Source organism: Chiloscyllium punctatum, chromosome 11, assembly GCF_047496795.1.
Source record: "Chiloscyllium punctatum isolate Juve2018m chromosome 11, sChiPun1.3, whole genome shotgun sequence".
Lineage (NCBI taxonomy): Eukaryota > Metazoa > Chordata > Chondrichthyes > Orectolobiformes > Hemiscylliidae > Chiloscyllium > Chiloscyllium punctatum.
In genome coordinates this window covers 39785332-39807164 of record NC_092749.1, presented here as the reverse complement: position 1 = coordinate 39807164, position 21833 = coordinate 39785332, and the positions used below count along the sequence as shown (strand labels likewise).

Genomic DNA, 21833 nt, shown 5'->3' with positions numbered 1-21833 from the left:
AGTCAGGAGGTTCTTGATCCTCAAAGATGTTGAGAAGGTGAGAGACAGGAAAAACTGTCATTCCTCCAGAGAAGCCTGCAGAACCTCTTCCTGCAGTAGTTGATGGGGTCAGTGTCACAGAAGGTCTACAGGAGGTGAAGCCAGCAAGCCTCACTCTTTGCCTCTGAGGCCTCCAAGATAATCTTCCAGCCCAGGATCTGCATCATGTTCGCATGCTCATGTTTCTTCTTCCAGAAGGTGCACAAGAAACGCTCTGTGCTCAGCAGCCTGAAGGAAAATTATGGTTCGGTAATGTCATCTCGCTCTGATATCCTGAAGATCAATAAATAATCCTATGCCAGACTGAATACATGAAGTCCACAGACAGTGCGGAAGCTGAACCAGTCATTATCTCTGGATGAGTTGACCAAGACCCTCTAGTCCTTCAAAAAGAATAAAACTCCTGGAAGCAATGGCCTATCAACTCCAATTGTACTTAGCTCTATGGGATTTGATTGGCCAGGAGGTGTGCGATAGTATGCTTCTGGCAGGTAGCATGAGTGAATCCATGAGGAGAGGTATCATCACCCTCATCTACAAGTGGAAGGGGAAAAGGAAGAAATTAGAAATTTCACTGCTGAATGTGGGTTACAAAATATTGTGTAAGGTCATCGCCAACCAGATCAGGCCTGATCTGGGATTGGTAGTTCACCCTGACCAAACCTGTGTTGTATCAAGCAGGATGATCTCTAAGAACCTCGTGCTCCTCAGGGATATGATCACCTACGTGCAGGACAGGGATATGGACTCCTGCCTCATCAGCCTGGACCAGGAGAAGGTCTTTGACAGGATATTGCACACCTGCATGTGTGACATGCTCTCCAAACTAGGCTTTGGGGAGTGAATCCACAATCTGATCCAACTGCCCTACATCAACATCATTAGTGCATTGTCAATCAACAGATGGGAATCAGAAAGCTTCCTGAACAGATCTGGCATGAGGTCAGGCTGGCCACTCTCTCCTGGTTTGTTTGTGTGTTGCATAGTGCTGCATCCATCAGGAGGGATATAAGCCTGAAAGGGGTGACTCGACCAGGCAGTGGAGACATGCAGGTCATAGCCTCCCTGTACATGGATGACATAGCTGTTTTCTGCTCAGATCTGCTATCATGAACATCTGTGACCAGTTTGAATCTACCTCAGGAGCCAAGGTAAATCAACGCAAGAGCAAGGCCATGTTCTTTGGGAACTGGGCTGACTGATCCTTTTATCCCCCTCACCGTCGGGACAGATTACCTGAAGGTGTTTGCAATATGGCATGTAGGGGCCAGGGCATGCGCAAAACCCCAAAGGAGCATATTGCCAAGATAAGGCAGAAACTGAGCTTTTAAACCCCCATTACAGGCTTAAAAACCTGGTCATCAGATGTGAGGCACTCTCTCCATTTGCTGTATGTGGAGCAGGTCTGATCCATTCGCTGAATCTGTGGCACTGACGTTACCCAAGCCATCTTCCACTTCATCTGGAGGTATAAGATGGACCGTATCTGCAGGGACACCATGTCAAAAAGCTCTGGATAAGGGGTTGGGGAGGTGGAGAACTTACCAAATGCTGCCCTCATCGTTATGGCCACCTTTTGTGTTGTGTGTGGTTGCATCAAGATGAGCGTACACCCTCGATGGGCAAATACCAAGTATCACTATGTACTGAGATTCTACCTGTCCCGGATTTTGCGAAGGATAGGATTGGCCTCATTGCCAAGTAGTTGGACCATTCCTTATCACCTATCTTTTTCAGAGAAATTTGCAAAGAAAATCACTTTTTTTGATCACAAGTCCAAAAGAAGTGGTCAGCACATAGCATCCTTAAGACTCTATGGGCAAAGGAGTGGGTGGATCCTGTCTGGCTGTTCCTTCAGTCATTTGGCAGAATGCCTCTACACCAGAACTTTCCAACAAGTACCAAGACCTTGCTTGGCTGGTGGTGAGAACAGGACTGTATATCCAGACTCAGTGCCACCACACTCTGCACTCAAAGCAACTGCAGGGGATTGAGACTGTCACACATCTCCTGCTGGAATGTCACTGCAAAGGAAGTCTGGTGGAAGATGCAGTGGTCTTTGCTGAAGAGCATACCGACCAGCTCCATGACACAGGATTCTGTGCTCCACAGTCTGTTCCCCAGGACACTCACTGAGACAAGCCTTGACTGTGACTGAGGACTGTGACTGTCAGCTTAGTGAAAGATGCTCTTTGGTCTGCCTGAAAATTGTTTGTCATCTACAGCATGGCATTGATGTTGACCAAGTGTTTCACACTGGCATATCCCAACATCCTGGACTATGTGCTGACTGATGCACTAAAGCTGGGGCAGCTGGTGCCAAGGTGCAGTAGGGAAAGACCACTATCTAAGGTCTTTCTACCGAAGTACAATGGGGGTCCGTTCACTTATCAAACCTTTCAGTGTCTCAAATGCCTTCTATAAGTAAGAAAAGCCTTGGGTTTGTTTGTTCTCCATATGTAAAGGCTGTGCACCAGATAGAACTGCTGTAGTGACTATATGTGTATAAAGACTTCTTATGAACAAAGTATATTTTTGAAATTAAAAAAAGTTATCCTTAGTACTGTTGAGTGCTGAAATTAATTTATGTTTACATCTGTACAATTTGTGCTCAATCCTTATATTTTTTTCACAGCATCTACAATTCTGGATCGCAACGTTTAAGTTTTTTAACCAGGCAGAGACTGACCATGGCTGAGGAGTCCGAGATGACTGGAGAGATAAACTGGAAAGACCGGTGTATGACTCTTGAGTCACAACTGCTCAAGTTTCGTGTGCAGGCTAGCAAAATTCGAGAGCTTCTTGCAGAGAAGGCAAGTAAATACAAATAGTTGAGATGGGAATGGGCATAGGGGAGGGCTGCATTGCAGCAGGGTTACTGTCTTTAGCATTCATAGTTGATCTGCTTTCTTTATGCTTGTCTGTAAGATCGGTGGAATATATAGCTTTCCTGGGTTTTCTTGTTCTTGACATTTAAATGAAGCTGAGGCCTCAAGAAAAATAAAAGTTCCTACTGGATCACTGGCTTCTAGTATAAAGTTAAGAATTTTGTAAAGTTGATTGCATTTTCTTTTATGACTAAGAATTTGCACAAAGGTATAGCCATTTCATCATCAAGGTTAAAGGTGAAGTGATGCTATTCTGACTTTATGCATAATGACAAGAATAAGTTTAGCTATTGGCACGATATGGGCTCATTTACTGTAGTCAAGGCTGGCTATGCTATCATTTGTTGCCTATCCCTAATTGGCCTTGAGAAGGTGGTAATGAGTTGCCTTGTTGGAAAACACTAATCCATGAGGATTATGTACATCCACAGAGCAGTTAGGAAACTGTTCCAGGGTTTTGCCTCAGTCACTAAGGGAACTGTAATTCTAGTTCCAAGTAAGGATGTTGTGTAGTTTGGAGGAGAACTTGCAGGTGGTGGTGTTACCATGAAACTTGTCCTAGTGACTTCCGCTATGCCAAACCTGATTACAGAATTTTAACCTGTCTGAAGCTGGCAGTGCCTTCCTTTATTTATGCACATTGTGGTCTACTGAAGTCATCAAGCCCCAAATACATTCTCTTCCTGGTAAGCTGAGCAGGAAATGGCAATTGGCTTTCCCATCAGATGAAGATTGCTCAAGTTGGTCTAGAAAAGGATGTTTTGATTTTAAAAATGTTCCATGCAGTCAGGAATGCTGTTCTGTTTTCTGCTAGTAAACTTTAAAACTCTGTGACAAATTCAAACTCTCCTCCCCACAACTTAGCCTCATTGCCAGTGATAGATCTTCCACATTAGCTGCCCATCCCTGTCACTTGAGATCTGGAGGGAGACTTGAACATGCAACCTTGGACCAAGAGACAAAAGTGCTGTCACTGAATCAAGGCTGAAATCAATTTAACATTGGAAGCTGTTTTTAAAAACCACTTCATTTCAAGGCTTAAAATGAAGTCTACGGTATAGACCATTAGAAGATTTGTGCCCGTGAAATATAGCATCTTGCTACTATCCACTCAGTGAACTGAGAAGGGTGGACACAAGATCATTGCAAGTTTTTTAAAAAAAAGGGAATTCGGGTGAAATTCAAATCCAAAGTTGTTGAAATATGGAATTTGTTACTACAAAGCTTCCACACCTTACCAGGGAGATCCCACTCCCCCAAGAAAGGTGTGAAAGTCTTGAGTGTTGTATTGTTGCCAGGCAGTAGTAGGGATCATGGCTAAGCTTCCACAACAGAGGTCTAGTCAAGGTTCAATGTACATTGAGCATAACTTGTTTACTTTTCCTTTTCACATTGCACTCTGCACTCTGTCTTCTGGGTGTTGATTTGCTGTAGTTCATTTTTTTAAAACTTTCAACAATACATGATTTTAAAGTATTTGTTAATTGTATTCTTTCTCTATTTGTTTAGCACTTGAATGTATTCCTTCCTTAAAGCATGTTAAATGCAAACACACTAAATGAAATTACTTTTACACAAAAACAATGGTATTGGTTACATTCCAACACATGGCGATTAGTCTCCGCTCAGGAGGATCGCAGAAGATTAGAGAAGTGATAGGCACTTTAATAATGACTGCAACTGTACAAGTGGTCAGGGGGACTCAAAGATGAGAGAAAAGCAAATTATCCAGAAATATTTTTAAAATTCATAATTTTTACATTTCAGAATCTATTGGCTGCCTTGCACCTATCTTACCTAATGATCCTCTTATCCTTCCACAAGCTGCCTCTCCTGTTCATGACCCTCCAATTGCTGCATCGTTTCAGCAAGAGGAATGAACTGAGGAAGAGAGTAAGATGGGTTATCAGTGGGAGAGTCCGAAGGAAGAGACCAGCAGTGAAGGGGGCAAGTGCAGGGATGGCAAGCCAAAAAGGCAGTTGGCAAATGGGAGAGGAGGCAAGTGGTCTAAGAGCCCTTGAATACCACTGGGTTAAATGAAAAAGGATGAGAGGAGGTTAATGTGGAGTGGAAAGATTGAAATTGTTGTCTAGTCTCCTCTTAAAACAACTTCACACTTTTCTGACCAGAATATTATGAATTAATTTGCCCAGGTGTCCCACAATACCAAAGCAATATGCAATAATCGTTAATAGTATTTGGCCCCTTAAATTTACAATTCTTCCTGAGTCTCTTTTAGATTTACACAGTTGTGCTCTCTCTGTCTCTGGGTCTGTGGAGCTGCTTTCTTCCTCTCTCTCTGGATGGTCAGCAGGTCTCTGCCTCTTGCCATGCTAGTCCCCTCAGAAGGCCTCAGAAGCTTCCAAGAGTGAGGTCTGCTGCTGAACCCTATTTTTAAATATCTTTTGGATAGTTTACTGGAACTTACTATAGTTCTGACCAATCAAGGATGTACATGTAATGGTTTGAAAAACAGAATCAATCATTTAGTTTCTTTGTGTAGCAGAACCTGATGCCTTTCTGTCTGGGTTCTCAATTGTTTTGTGAATAAGTTGTTAGGTATGTCTGACCAGAATAACTGTTGCCTTTTACATTATGCTATTGTTATTAGCACCAGGCTTCTGTGTTTACACTGTCTTGACTAGGTTTATGTGATTTCAGCATTTTACTTGTTTTCAAAGTCATGGAGATTCCAAAAACTTCTAAAAATTGAGAGCAGAATGCAGATCATGGAGACACCCAAGCCCCTGCCCTTTCAAGAGATCTTATTTTCACTGTAATAGGGGGAGGGTTCCAGAGACAGAGCATGGTTCCCAAATGAAAGATCTCCAAACTCAGCAGAGTGATTATAAACCATATGCTGAGTTCAGTCAGGCCTCATTTCCACAAGAGCCAGGGCTGATTATGGGTTCTGAATTTTTATGAAATTATTTAAATATCCTGGTCTTTAAAATTTAAAAGTCTGTTTGCTTGTATTTGGGAGTTTAAGAAAATGTACACAGCAGTTCTAATATAGTGGTAGCACAGAGTTATGTCAATAAACATAACTGTATTACTGCTTAAATCATTATTATTAGGGTTGCTGTCAGTTCTTTTTGATTGACAGATCAATGAGGTTGCTGCCTTTTGTGTGGAGTGATAACTACTTATTTGTTCTTAGAAGGAATTAAGTACTTGAGAGAAATTAAATATATAGAATGCATTTTCATAACTAAGTACATTTATTTAGAAGAAAGCTGTTATATATATTTGAACTTTGACTTGTTTCACCTCTGCATGATTTCTGAGATCTGTCTATTGTGGATACAGTAATAAAAACAGGGATTGCTGGACAGGCTGAGCAGACCTAGCAGCATCTGTGGAGAGAGAAACAGGATTAACATTTTGAGTCCAATGACTCTTCAGAACTTGAGGTCTGGAGGGTCAAATGTTTAAGGAAACCACTGGGACAATGCCCCAGAGCACCAAGGGTACACCATTTTTAGCCCACCCCACTTGACACTCACTAATCTCTGTTGCCACCTCTGCTTTACTTGCAGCAGAGGCAGCCCTGACTCTGTCCTGTGCTCCCCACCTGTGCTATTAAGGGCATTTCTATTTGAGCTGAATTCAGTGAGCCAGGTGATTTCCCACCTTTGTGCACATGCGTCAAGTATAAAAATCTAGGTTTGTATAATATTACAGAAGCTAAACCATTGCAAGGACCGTAATGATTTAAAGGCAGATAGGTATAAATGGAGTGTGTTTATAGTTTGAATTACACCCTTGTAAGCTTTATCGCTTAAATGGTTAATTTGTTAAATGTCTTACTATATCTGTTTCTAAATATAAAAGATATTAAATGGATGTAATTTAATGTGTGCTATAAAAACATCAATGACTAAAAGTATAAAAACAAAATGTGTTTTCCTTTCAACACCAGTGTATTTTGTATCAAAACAAGACGTTAGTTCAGGCAACTCAACATTAAAAACATTTCAATATTTGGAGTTGGTATTTTGTATGAAAACAAAATTTGAGTTAATTCAGAAGTTCAGGCAATTGCACAAAGACCGTTGACCTCATTTTTAGATAATTAATCAGACTGTTGTTTATTGTCTCCAGGGTAGGAAATGACATAAATGAATCTTGAGATTCAATGACCTAGCCCAGAGGCTGCAATAGTCCTAACAGAGGATATGGAAATGTTTAAAATGATTTAATGCTCTGTAACAAAAATACAGAAATCATATGTGATTCATATTTTTAAAATTAAAATTATGGTTCACATGTTGTTCACGGATTTGCGTTTTCAATTTCGGAAGAATGCTTGAGAGCGAAATAATATTTTGCACTAGTAATGAATTCTTTGAGCTCACAGGGAGAAGATGCAAGGTTAGTTTGACGAATTGCTGATGCCTGGGTAACATCCAAGGAGGTGGATGGGTGGATAATTACTCAATATCCCAGGCTACGGCAAATACATAATCAGCCTTTGTGTCCCAAGCAAGTTTTTTTTTGTCAAAACAGTTGACAACTTAGCAATAAATATAGGAATGGCCTTTCACTTAGTTTCCTTCAAGTAAACACACATTTACAAAAATACACCCATGTAGTCAGTTATAAAGCAAGTATGAAGTTGTAGTCAAGTTCCTTTAAATGTGCAACTTTAAGTGAACAACTTAAGGTTTTTCCATTAAAATAAGTGTAAAAACTATAGTTTCTGCAGGAACATTTCTCATCAAGGAAAGAAAAATAAATACGTTATGTGTTACAAATTGTCATACTTTTATATTGCTAAATTCTTACACTGGTAAATTAACTTTAAGAACAAAATAAATTTTAAAATATAAAAGAAAATATGCTAACACTTACTTATCTCCTGCTCATTGCCAATCCAGTTCACCAAACCTACTGCTCGCTATACTGTATACTGTATCTCACTCCCTTGTCCTCCTTGTTATTGTGATTCTTCCTCTTGCTAACACTTCAGTTAGTGGACTCTGCCACATTCCGTCCTTCCCTGTCACTGGCAAACCTCCTCATTTCAGCCTTTGTTGCTTCCTGACCATCCCTTCTTGCTGGTTGAATTTGTGTGAGGTCTATACTTTCAGAATTGAACATTAATAGGCTTTTGACAGCATGGCATGGTAAGTAGGGACATCCTGTTGGTGCCTTACAGACTCTGATCCTAGCCCTCATAATGTGACATCACTTTAAAATAGCACTCTTTGCACATGCTATTCTAAGAGCAAAGGTTCAATAAACCACTTTTTCTAAATTGCTGAACTTCCCAACCCTCAGGTTTATGATGTCTGATTCTCTTTCTCACTGTCATCCCTCTGTTTTCAAGGTTTCTGCCATTTCTTGGGTGTCTTGGACTGTTCTTGCCTGACCTCCTATTCTCAGGCTATCCAACTCAGCACAGCCCTCTCGCTATGAGTGGGCTCTGAGCATGAGAGTCTCTAAGTGCAGCTTTGATTTGCAAGAAGTCAGCCATGAGCTGGAGAGATCGGAAGAGGCATTGTTAGGGAATGGCAAAGTCCATGAGTTAAAGACGTAGCGAGAGGGAATGGCAGAGAACAGCAGTGAGACAAACACATAGAACAGACTTCTCTCCAAATTTAATTCTGAGCCAGTCTTGCAGTTGTATTTCAGAACCATGGTGAAATAGCTTTAAAACAGCTAAACAAAAAAACAGGCCTATTAAACTGACACATGTTAAAACAGAATGAGCCCAAATGGGCCAACTTAAAACAATGATTTCCTAGGTATAGCACTTTTTAAAATCATTGCAGTATTTTTCTTAACAAAGTGAAAAATTACATAAATATGTTTTTTTTACAATATTTCGCTGGATCTTTAAATTTAGCAAAAAAATGGCAACAGTTTGAAGTTGAACTCTTTCTCTCTTGCAGCTACTCAACTCAAATTGGATCATTCTGATGGATTTAAAATCCTGGTGGGATGGTATAGAATGCCATTAACTCATTGTCATGTCTTATGTCCACAATTTTCATCTTTTTTTTGCTTTTAATATCTAAGACTATTCCATATATTATTTTTGCTAGGTCAGGAATGCATACTAAAACCCAGCATCAATGCTAATGGAAAAAAAACCCAAAGAACTGCAGATGCTGGAAATCAGAAACACAAACAGAAATTGTTGGATAAACTCAGCAAGTCTGGCAGCATCTGTGGAGAGAAAAAAAAACAGAATTAACATTTCAGGTCCAGTGATCCTTCTTCAGAATTGATGGTAGCTAGAAAAGGGTTGGTATTTATAATAGAGAAGGGCAGGGGGAGAAGTAAATGATAGGTGGAGACAAAACTGAGAGATAAACAGTTGGACAGATGAAGGAATGGGTAAAGGACTATATGGGAGAATCAATAGCTGTTAATGTGGACTATTAGTGGCTGACAGTGGGTTGTTTTTGGTAGCAGCCCTTGTGCTGATGAGGCCTGATATGTGCAGGTTGGGATAAGGACATGGGAGAAGGCAACCTTCTGGACCCAATATTGAGTTCAATTACTTTTTAGGGCCTGAGTACCTTCTCCCATGTCAGTCACTAACAGTCCCCATTAGCAGCTATTCATTTTCCCAGGCTGACCCTTAACCATTTCTTTATGTCCACAACTGTTCTCTCTCACTGGCTCCATCTCCATCTATCATTTACTCTTTCCCCCACTCCCTCCCAATTCTTCCTCTAGTATATACATCAACCTTTTCCTAGCTAAGATCAGTTCTGAAGAAGGGTCACTGTACCCGAAATGTTAACTGCTTTTTTTCCACTGATCCTGCCAGACCTGCTGAGATTCCAGCAATTTCTGACTTTATCTCCATTAAACTGATCTATAAGGATGAGCACTTCATCGGTGAGAAAGGTCACCCTAATAATGGCAGTTTTCTTTCTTTCTTTCTCTCTCTCTCTCTCATATAATATGGGCTGACTCCCCTCTGAGACATAGCAGCATGTGGAAGCAAAGCTTTCAAACTGTACCATTTGGGAGAGAGCTTCTATTATATATTTTTAACAGAATAGGGTGGATAGGATAAATGTGCTTTTAAATAAACTTCAAGTAGCTGTAGCCAAAACAAAACTTTGTCTCAGAAGAATGGATAACGTGAAAAGTTATATAAACATCTGCACTGTCACATGGAGAAGCAACGAGAACTTGTGTTCAAGAACAAATGTGATCAAGTTTTGTTTTGGTGACCAGGCAAGGTATATGTGACAGCAGATTGCAATTGTAGACTAAATTCATTTGAGATTAATTCTATATCTGGCATACATCAAATGGTTAGTGGGCAGGACTGTTACTCCACCTGGAAGGCTGTTGGCGACAGGCCCCATCAATTTTCATGGGTGTGCCTTATTCACATAGAACAGGCAAACTGCCAGTGCTAATCTTGTTGTTTATATGCAACTAGTCAGTTGGAAGTGGTGAAACATATATAAATATATATATATATATATATATATATCGACTGATGTGAGTCTCCAGCAATACCACCTTAAAGAAAACAGGGCTGAATAGATCACGGGAAAGGCAAATGAAAGAGCAGTTATAAACAAACAAGGAAATGTAAAGATCATAACCTATCAAGACATTTAATACTCAAAAGTCCAGAAATAATTATTGATATGCATTGCCAAATCTGCTTTCAACTTTGCCTGATTGTTCTTTATCGTCCCTTTAAATAATGCTACAAGTTACCATTTGGTAACATATATTATCCATGGTCAGTGTGCCAATTGAATAGGTAAATCATGGTACTGACTGACAATAAAATTTAACTTGTTTTCAATGTAATAATGAATTCTGATCATTTTTCTGCCTGAAAATTAGAGCAGTCTCCTATTGAATGGCATGTTAACTTTTCCTTCCTTGACCCTCCAAGAGGAAACAGCGGCATAGTCACTAGACTAGTAATCTAGAGACTAAGGCTTTGGGGAAATGGGTTCAAATCCCACCATGGCAGATGATTAAATTTGAGTCTATGTGAATATGGAATTAAAAAGCTACCCTAGTAGCAATAAATCCCATCAGGGTTCATATTATCCTCTAGGTAAGGAAATCTGTTGTTTCTTGATCTGGCCAAATGCAACTCCAGACCCACCACAATGTGGTCAATTCTTAAATATCATCTCGAATGGCCCTAGCAAGCCAATCAATTCAAGTAGAAATTGGGAATGGCAACTGGCCTAGCCAGCAATGCCTGCGTTTATTACTATTCTCAATTTCTACTTGATTGGCTGGCTTGCTAGGATCATTTCAGATGACACTCCAGATACACAGCAATTTTTGACTTGCATTTGGCCAGATCAGGAAATGACAACAGATTTCTTTCCTTAGAGGATAATATTTAATTCATTCATGGGACATTGGCCTAGCCAGCAATGCCTGCACTTGTGTCCCATGAATGAATTAAATATTGAGAACTCACCAAGACTCCTTCAACAGCTTCTCCTAAACTAGTGACCTCTACCACCAAGAAGGATAAGGGAAGCAGTTACCTGGTAACATTCCCCACCAAGTCGCACAACATCCAGTCTTCGAACTTGTACTTGTAGCTCAATGGGTCAAAATCCTAGAACTCCCTTCCTAATAACATGTAGAATTGTCTACAGTAAATGGACTGCAGCAGTTTAAGAAGGCAGCTATCACTGCCACCTTCTCAAGGACAACTAGAGATGGGCTATTAATGCTGACCCAGCCAGTGCCATCCACATCACATAAAGTAAACAATTGCTATTTCTTCACCAACACTAGATCAAATTCCTGAATCTCCTTTCCAAACAGCACTGTGAATGTACCTAACGCAACATGGACTTTTTTGGCTACTCAAGATGGTCACTCATAATCATTTTCTCGAGGGCAGTTAAGTGATTGCAATAGATGTTGGCCTATGAATGGATAAAAAAGAAATATTCTTAAGACAATGAGTGTTAATGTCTCAATCCTAGACCCCCTGACATTGGAGTCCTCCATGACATAATTGACTCTATTCTGTTCAGTTCAGCTTCTTAAACTGGCGGCCTGTAAGCCAGCATAGGAACTATTGTACCTATGTACAACATTGTGCCATCATTGGTCTGTGACAGAAACCTGTAATGAACTGTTTTAAATACAATCAGGAAATGATATTTTAACCCAAAGGAAAATCTTTGTTATTTATCTTTTTACACATATTTGCACTAACAGAGAGTGGATTCACAAAGGGACTTTGAGATAAAAGGGATTTGCTCAGCTTGGGGAGGCTGGATTGATATCTTAACATCAGAGTTGACCCTAATTGTGCTCTCACCAGACATCTATTTTATGCACTCTCTCGCAGGGTCATAGGATAGTAATTGAAAGCAGAAATTTTTTGAGAGTTTCTTTTGGCTGGATTGCTGAAATGACTTGTGAAACTGCTAAAATGGGTTAGATCAATTAACTCAATGCAGGTCAGGGATTGAAACTAGTAGTGAGGCCCAGTACCACAACACACAATGTAATTACCCATTGTTTGGTTCATTATATTCTGTGATTGATTTAATTGTCAGTAGTAGTTTAGTAGCCTATAGCATCACTTAGCTATAGGAAATAAATGCATTTTCTAGCAAAGTAAAATGTGCAGAATATTGCATGTGGCTAGAAAGAGACATCAGAAGTAGTGCGGGAGACAGCCAATGCTTTCCAAACACAGCAACGTTTTTGTTGATTCATACATGATTCATATTAAGTGTGGTGATGTTAAAATAGCTTCTTGCAGTCATAGTCATACAGCACGGAAACGGACCCTTCAGTCCAACCAGTCTCTGCTGAACGTAATCCCAAACTAAAACAGTCCCACCTGCCTGCTCCTGACCCATATCCCTCCAAACATTTCCTGTTCATGTATCTATCCAAATCTCTTTTAAACGTTGTAATTGTACCTGCATCCACCACTTTCTCAGGAAGTTCACATGCGAACCACCCTTTGCGTAAAAACAATTTGCCTCTTCTGTCTTTTTTTAAAATCTCTCTATTCTCACCTTAAAGATTGCTCCCTAGTCTTGAAATCCCCCATGCTAGGGAAAAGATAACTATCATTAACTCTACATACCTCTCATTTTCTTATAAACTTCTATCAGATCACCTCTCAATATCTTACGTTCCAGTGAAAAATGTCCCAGCCTAGCCAGCCTGTCTTTATAACTCAAACCTTCCATACAGGCAGCATCCTGGTAAATCTCTTTTGAACCCTCACCAGCTTGAAAATATCTTTCCTAAAACTGGGCAACCAGAACTGGACACAATATTCCAGAAGAGGCCTCACCAATGTCATATACAACCTCAGCATGACTTCCCAACTCCTATACTCAAAGGACCAAGCAATGAAGGCAAGTGTGCCAAATGTCTTTTTAACCACCCTGTCTATGTGTGATGCAAACTTCCAAAAATTATCTTCCTGCAGACCTAGGTCCCTCTGTCCTATAACACTACCCAAGGCCCGACTATTAATTGTATAAGCCGTACATTTATTTGTTGGATCAACGTGCAATACGTTTCGTTTGTCCAGATTGAACTTCAACTGCCATTTTTCAGCCCATTCACCCATTTGTTCAAGATCCTTTTGTAATCTTAGTAAACCTTCTCCACTGTCTACTATGCCACCAACTTTGGTGTCGTCCACAAACTTACTAGCCGTGCCTTCTATATTCTCATCCAAATCATTTGGATAAATGACAAACAAAAGAGGAACCACAGCTGATCCCTGTGGAACACCACTGGTCACAGGCCTCCAGTCTGAAAAGCAATCATCTACCATTATTGTCTGTCTCCACCATTAAGCCAATTATGTATCCAATCAGCAAGCTCACCCTGAATCCCATGTGATCTAACTTTACCAATTAGGCCACCATGCAGAACCTTGTCAAAGGCTTTACTAAAATCTAAATAAACAACTTCTAGTGGTCTGCCATCATCAATCTTTTTGGTACCTTCCTCAAAAAACTCAATCAAGTTTGTGAGGCACTATTTTCCTCATACAATACCATGCTGAAAATCCTCAATCTGTTTTTGCCTGTCTAAATGTCCATAAATCCTCTTTTAGAATCATCTCCAATGGTTTACCCACAACCAAAGTCAAACGCATTGGTCTATAGTTCACCAGTTCCTCCTTAGAACCTTTTTTAAACAAAGTTACAACATTAGCCACCATCCAGTCATCAGGCACCTCACCTGTAATTATAGATGATGCAAACATTTCTGCAAGAGGTCTTGTAATTTCCTCTCTTTCTTCCCATAACCTTCTGGAATACATCAGATAAAGTCCTGGAAATACATCCATCTTTATATTCTCTAAATCCTCTGGAACTTCCTCTTCTGTATTGTGAACTGTTTTTAAAACATCTCCACCGTAAAAAGTGATGCAAAATATTCATTTATCTCTCCTATCTCTTGGGATTCAACACAAAGATGACCTCCTTGATCTATAAGAGGCCCTACAGTGTCTCTAGTTACCTTCTTGCCCTTAATGAATTTGTAGAATCTCTTTGGCAGATAAGGTCAAGGATAATCCAATGCTATCTCATATCCTTTCTTTGCCTCCCTGATTTCTCTCTTAAGAATACCTCTCCACTCTTTATATTGATTAAGCGATTCAATTGAACCAAGTTGTCTATATCTAAAATAAGATTCTCTTTTATTCTTGACTAAGACCTCCATATCTTTATTCAACCATTGTCCCTTAATCTTACCAGCCTTACCCTTCACTCTAACAGGAATACAATGCCTCTGAACTCTTGTCATCACACTCTTGAATATCTCCCACTTGTCAGATGTCTTTTTACCTGCACCAGTCTACTCCAATCAACTTTTGAAAGTTCTTGACTCATACCATTAAAAGTTGCCTTACTCCAATTAAAATCTTTAACTTTTATGGTAGGCTTATCCATTTCCATAACCATTTTTAAACTAATGGAATTATGATTGCTAGCCCAAAGTGTCCTCCTACTTTTACATTACTTGCCTGCCTTGGCTTATTGACCAAAAGAAGATCTAATTTTGCTCTTTCTCTAGTGGGAGTATATACATATTGATAAAAATTTTTTTGAACGCGTTTGACAAATTCTTCACCATCCAAACCTTTAAAACTATAGTAGCCCAGTCAATGTTTGGAAAATTAAAACTCCCCATTACTACAACCTTATTATGCTTACATATATCTTTGACCTCCATACATATTTGTTTCTCAATTTCCCTCTTACTGTAGGGGGGCTTATTGTATGACCCCATCAAAGTGACCTTTCCTTGCTTATTTGTAATTTGTACCCATATATTTTCAGTGGATGATTTTTCAGAAGTATGTTCTAATTACAGCAAAATGTATTCTTTAATCAAAAATGACTGCCTCCCCACAAACCCTACCCCCTCACCTTCCTTTGTTGCCTCCTTTTCTACCCTTTCTATTGCATCTAAAACCTAGAACATTGAGCTGCCAGTCTTGCCATCTCTCAGCCAAGTGTCTGTAATAGTTATAGCGTCCAATCCCATATTCTTAAATATGTCCTGAGTTCATCAGCCTTACCTGTAAGATTTCTTGCATTGAAATAAATGCAATTTAGTTCTTCAGCATTACTACATACTCTGACTCTCGCTTGTCTTTTATAATTGGCATTTTCTCCTCCCGTTCAGAATCTTCCCATCAATCCTTCTGTTTACACTGCTACTTAGAATTCCTCCACCAACCACCCCACCACCCTACAGCTGCTTTAACAGTATAAGGTCTCCCTTACTGCAATGAGCAAATTTCCCTGTTAAGATATTGCTAATCTTTCCAGTTTAGGTTAAACCCATCCTTTTTGAACAGGTCTTTTCTATCCCAAAAAGCATTCCAGTTGTCCAAAACCTTGAATCCCTGAACCATTCATCAGCTCTTCAGCCATTGATTTATCTCCTCCTTAACTTTCTGTTCCTTCTTTTGTTTGAGTTTGGCATTGGGAGTAAACCACAAATTACTCTTAAGATTTTTTTTATATATCTTTGACCTAACCTCTTAAATTGTACTGCTTTAATCTTTTCCCCAAAAATTTCATTCCTACCAAAGTGTACAGTAATTTCTGCCTTCTTAATTTCACCTTTTAACAATATATTAATTTAACATCCTTTGATTTCAGTAAATTCTAACCTTCAATCCTGATAATTAGCCCTATAACCAGGAGTTACGAATATAAACTGTACAGCTCAACATTTAGTGACTGTATTTGATGATTTTTTAACATCGTAAAGGAAGCGATATAATGTGTAGATAAGAGATCTGTGTTTATTCTGGAACTACAAAGGCTTTGATTTCCACAGTCACATGATTGCCTTATCATGTTGTCATCGTGGTCTGTGAAACTGGCTCAAGTTATGGCAAATCACTCCTTAAAGTTTATTTTTGATTTCTGGTGAGCATTGTTCGAAATGGAGGAAAGCTTTACAATTTGCAAATGTTCAGTTCCTTGGATTTTAGTAAATTCTAACTTTCAATCCTGATAATTGCAATAAGTAGCAATGTATTTGCTGGAATTTTATAATGAATCATTTAAAAAGACTTTTAAGTATCTGTATTACTATTTCCTCTTACCTGGACTTTGCAGTAATGGTTGACCAAATACCTCTGTGTCTCTTCACCTCTCTGGGAAGGTAGGTTCATCCAATAGAAATCAAGCAAAGTTTGGAAGCTTTCAAAACGAGTGTATTTTCAAAATGCAAATGCACATCTTATCACCCCATAACAAAATATAATTGTATTCCAACAGTCATGTTTATTTTATTGGAATCAACTTCTTAATCTTATTCAATACTGTACAAGCCAATCATGGCTGCCTTCAAGGCTTAAATGAATGATCATTTAATACATGCATTCTGCATACTGGAAAGCTCTAAGTGCTTTTAATGGTTCTAAGTAAGAGCTAATATTTTAATGTTTAGAGTTGAGTGCAGATTTATATTTGAGGACTATGTGAAAAACTGAAACATATGGAACTTTTTGTATATAGTATAATTTGAAAAGGTTTTTCCAAGTGGTTCCTTGGAAATCAAGTCAGGAGTTTAATGAGTATTGTGGTTTACCTGCTGTTTATAGGTTTCAGCACAGACAAGTTGGACCAAAGGGTCTGTTTCCATGCTGTACATCTCTATGACTCTGACTTTGGAGAAAAGGTGAGCTAAGTTTTAAGGGAGATAAGCAATAGGGTTTATGGCACTTATTTGCTGGAAAAGCTGGTTTTGAAAAGACTATGGGTCCTGTATTCCAGTGGTTGCCTTGCAACCCTTTTCTGGATTTTGTTTTCTTCCAAAGTAGTCCATAAGGAAGAAACACCAGGAGCTGCAAATGTCACTCCCTCTCTAGGATCAAGATTCTGGGAATTAAAGTTTCTAAAAATCAGTATTTCTGACTATCTGATGAACCCTTAAAGGATAAATAATGGTCACTTTCCAAACACTTAAATTAGCTTAATTTCAACATGAACTGAAGATCATCCATCAATCTACATCTGACAGAGGTCCAGTTTCATCACCAGAAGACCCAGTGGATCATGAGAACTAAGCATATTTTATCTTTTGTTTTCAGATGCTTAACCAACAATGATGTTTTTCCTTTTGCCGTTTTTTAAAATCACATCATCTCTGCAGATTGTTATCTTTACATTGTGTGAGTGTGTCTGTGTTTAGGATCATGGATATCAGTTCTAATTCTAGTCTGTAGTTCAGCATAGATCGATTTAGGTTCATGTTGACAGTGTATGCCACTTGTTTTAAGAATAAGATTACTGTTATAATAAATGGATTATTGCGAGTTCATTAAAAAAAATTGGTGACAGCCTCTTTTAGTCTAAATATTATTACAAAAAAGAAACCATTCACCATTTTAATGATTAAATTATTACATTAGCACTAATGGGTGCAACAAGCCGAGTAGTGGAGCTTGATGACCAGCACCACCTCCAGTCAGTGCGAACGTTGAATTCAGCTTTCTGAGTAAAATTGCTTGCTATTGCAATAATCAAAGTAAACTGGCTTCAGTTAAATGAATTCCCTCTTTTTGCCAGATGGATTACTGTCCCAATTGCGCTCCCACCCGAGCAAGTGATGTGAGGAAGCATAGGGATGTGATCCTACTACTTCTTAGTTCAACTTTGCACCCATGTATCCCCCCCACCCCGCAAGCCACCTCCACATGGATGGGAATACTCTATCCCTGTGACTGCAACTTAATTTGTCTTCAAAGCTGAAACTATACAATAAAAACTATGGCATATCTTGTACAAAAATTAATAATCAAGTTGCACACTGCAGTAGAGAACAGAGACTGGCACAATCCTGACTACAATTCATACACTTGGGAATTAATACACAATTCAAACAATGTTGAATGTTTTGCATCATCTGCATTTTCAATAAAATAGCAGGGTCCTTTTTGACAGATGAAGAGGAATATTTTCTTGTAGCAATCCTTTTATCTGTATGAAGTTGCTATTGGAATCTGTGGAATGGTGAAGTAATTGGCAGAGTATGGAATGCAATGAAGGAGTTTTTAAAAAGATCAACAAGGAACCCTTCATTGGAGTTTGAAGTTTTGTGTGAGAGCATTGGTTTATGAAACCCTGAGAGGTTACTGTAGGGTAATATTTACTTGTCCTACTATGTCACAAAGTCTAAATGTTCAGTATGGAATGAACCTTCATGACGATATAACAATTACTAGTACTGTGAGGGTTTTCTCTCTCTCGTCAACATTTCCAGTAGCTTAAATCAACATCCAAATTAGAAATTCTAAGAATGTACCTCATTGAACTAAAAACAAATTGAGCATTCTGAGTCAAAGTCAAACTAGTTCATGCATCACTAGAAAGAATGTGTACAGCAGTGTGTGAATTGTTGAATTGGCTATTGGCCTGTACCTTGCTTAAAGTATTTGTAACACTTTTAAATTTCAGTCACATATGAACTCAACGCAGGAAGGAAAGGAATGGAAGGAGTTGTTTGTTCAGTACCTGAAGTGTTTTTCTGCCATAGAGCTACATCATTATTGATCTTGTAGCTATTTATGCATCTATGATATAAATCCATTCATATTCATAGCTAATTAAAATCCATTTATTTCAGAATTTAAAATTTCAATTAACTTAACATCTACCATAGTCTGAAAGAGAGGACTATGGACTTGAACTGTGCTTAGTTCAATCCAGAATGACTTTAAAATTTAGTTTTAATAGTAGAATCGCAAACGGGAAGAAATCTCTGTATCCACTCTATTGAATCCTTTTTACTATTTTCAACACCTCATCTAGATCACCACTCAAGTTTCTAAACTAAAACAAATAGAAGCCAAGTTTATGGAATCTACCCTCAATTTAACCTTTAAGCCCTGTTACCATTCTGGCGACTCCACACTCTACACATTCCAAGGCCAATATCTCCTTCCAGATCTAAGCACAATGGCCTGAATTTTCATAATGATGGCAATTCAATGTGAAAAATGTGCCTAAATCTGGATGATCCAATCTAGACTATGGCCCCTACAATATTCATGATGATGGTGGGAGAGTGAGGTCTGGTTCCAAATTGCACATTGTGATTCATGGAGGTAGATGCCTACAGATAACTGCTTTAGCTAGGAGAAGGAACTACAGCATGTGTGGATAAAGAAGTGGCAGATGAAATATAACATGGTAAAGTGTGAGGTCATGCACTTTGGTTCGAAGAATAGAGACATGAAATATTTTCTAACTGGGAAGAAAATTCAGAAGTCTGAAGTGCAAAGACACTTGGGAGTTCTAGTCCAGGATTCTCGCATAGTAGGCTTGCAGGTTGAGTCAGTACTTAGGAAGACAAATACAATAATGGCATTTATTTTGAGAGGACTTAAATATAAAAGCAGGGATATACTTCTGAGGCTCTGTAAAGTTCTGGTTATACCACATTTGGAGTATTGTGTGCAGTTTTGAGTGCCATATCTCAGAAAGGATGTACTGGTCCTGGAGTATGTTCAGAGCAGGTTCATGAGAATGGTTCCAGGAATGAAAAGCTTAATATAGGAGTAATGATTGAGGGCTCTGGGTTTATACTCAATAGAGTTTAAAAAGATGAGGGGGGATCTAATTGAAACATAAAGATTACTGAATGGCCTGGACAGAGCAGATGTTGGAAAGATCTCTCCATTGGTAGGAGAGAGACTAGGACCTGAGGGCATAACCTTAGGGAAGACCTTTTTAGAATGGAGAAAAGGAGGAAATTCTTCAACCAGAGAGTGGTGAATCTGTAAAATTCATTGCCACAGAAGGCTGTGGAGGACAGGTTATTGAATATATTTAAGACTGAGATCGATAGGTTCTTGAGTACAAGGGGATGGGCTGAGTGGCTTAATTTCTACTCCTATGTCTTATGGTCTTATGATTAGATCTGGCAAAAGCAGGGCTAATTTTTTTGGAGCCTATTAGAGGGGAGGTTATCCTTCTAGAGAGGGAAGATATGTCTTTAATTATGGCCATACAACAACTATATGGGTTCTCAGGCCCCCTTTGGGAATGATATGATATCCGTTGGAACAGGAACTCTTGTGGAATTGTTAGAAGTAGACATGAATGTGTTAAAAGGGCACAACCCCATTTAGAAATTTCATTTGGATGAAAATGCCAAGAGAACTTCAAAAGGAGCTGTCAAGGTATTTAAAACCATGTACATTTGTTTAAAAAAAAAACTGTGGAGTGTTCAAAAATTCAAAGCTTGCTTTCTCATTTTATCTGTTCTCATGCTGAAGGACTATTCATCAGTAAACTAGGGCTGCGTGACTGATCTCTCAACCTTCCAATATCCGAGTAGGTGTCTGCAGTTTCACAATTTGAAATGATTACTGCACATAATTCTAGATACTAAAGTAGGAACATTCCAATATTTATTTTATAAAGAATTAAGCACTTGAATTAAACGTTTGTTTTAAGAAGGGATTAAGCAATTGAATATTTGCTATTTTTGGAGATTATGTACTTGAAGGAGGATAATGTTGTGAATAAGTTTTTCTTTAAATAAAGCCTTCAACAGACACTTGGAACTTTATTTTGTTTGAATTCAGCAAGGGCCCTGCAGTTTGCCACTGGTGGATACTGGATAAGTTGGGATGGTGATGGGTGAAAAGGACAAAGGTTGGCATGAGAAGGCACTAAGTTTGCATAAGATCTGTAAAGGACCATGGGTATAGTAGAAGTGCATGTGATGGGCCTATGGAAGTGAATAAAGTGGCTTAGGTAGACAAGGAGGTTTGAGGGTCTTTGGGGATGGGTGGAGTCATAGATTGGCATGAATTATAGTGTGGAGGTTAAGTACATGTGAGGAATGAGAGTTGGGAGCTGAATCATAGAATCCCTACAGTGTGGAAACAAGGCCATTTGGCCCAACAACTGACCTTCTGAAGAGTATCCCATCCAGATTTATTCCCCTACCCTATTACTTTACATTTCCCCTGACTAAAGTACTTAACTTACACATCCCTGAACACTATGGGCAATCTAGCCTGGCCAATTCACCTGGCCTGCACATTTTTGAACTGTCGGAGGAAACCCATGCAGACATGGGAAGAATGTGCAAACTGCATACAGACAATCACCCAAGGCTGGAATCGAACTCGGGTTCCTGGTACTGTGAGGCAGCAGTGCCACTGTGCCTGATTTTATAAATTTTAGATAAAGTGATGGAGCATCAAGGCAGGCCTTCTGTCCAGCTCACCACCTCACCCAGCAGCCTCTGCACCAACCCCAAATCCCTAGCCCCAGCCAACATTTCAACGCTACTCTTCCAATGCAGGAGCAAAAATTAATAGCCAGTACTCTAGACAGCAACCAGTTAAGATTCTGTACAGATCAACATCCTTGAGATAAAGGAAAACATTTCAATTATCTTTGCAAATACCTT

At 39.1% G+C, this 21833-nt stretch overlaps 1 protein-coding gene across 4 annotated transcripts in view; it reads left to right on the top strand.

Moving 5' to 3' along the window:
- The window catches only part of plekhh2 (pleckstrin homology domain containing, family H (with MyTH4 domain) member 2), a 115997-nt gene that overhangs the window by 9177 nt on the left and 84987 nt on the right, over positions 1-21833 (top strand). For 3 of the 4 annotated variants that reach the window (XR_011961817.1, XM_072580661.1, XM_072580660.1), the window contains exon 2: positions 2675-2852. Coding sequence is in view for 2 of the 4 variants with exons in the window: in XM_072580661.1 (XP_072436762.1) it covers positions 2730-2852 (123 nt within the window). In the remaining 2 variants the exon portion in view is untranslated. Of the gene's footprint in view, positions 1-2674; positions 2853-17063; positions 17085-21833 lie in introns of those variants that run through there. The other variant, XM_072580662.1, reaches the window with a different exon arrangement.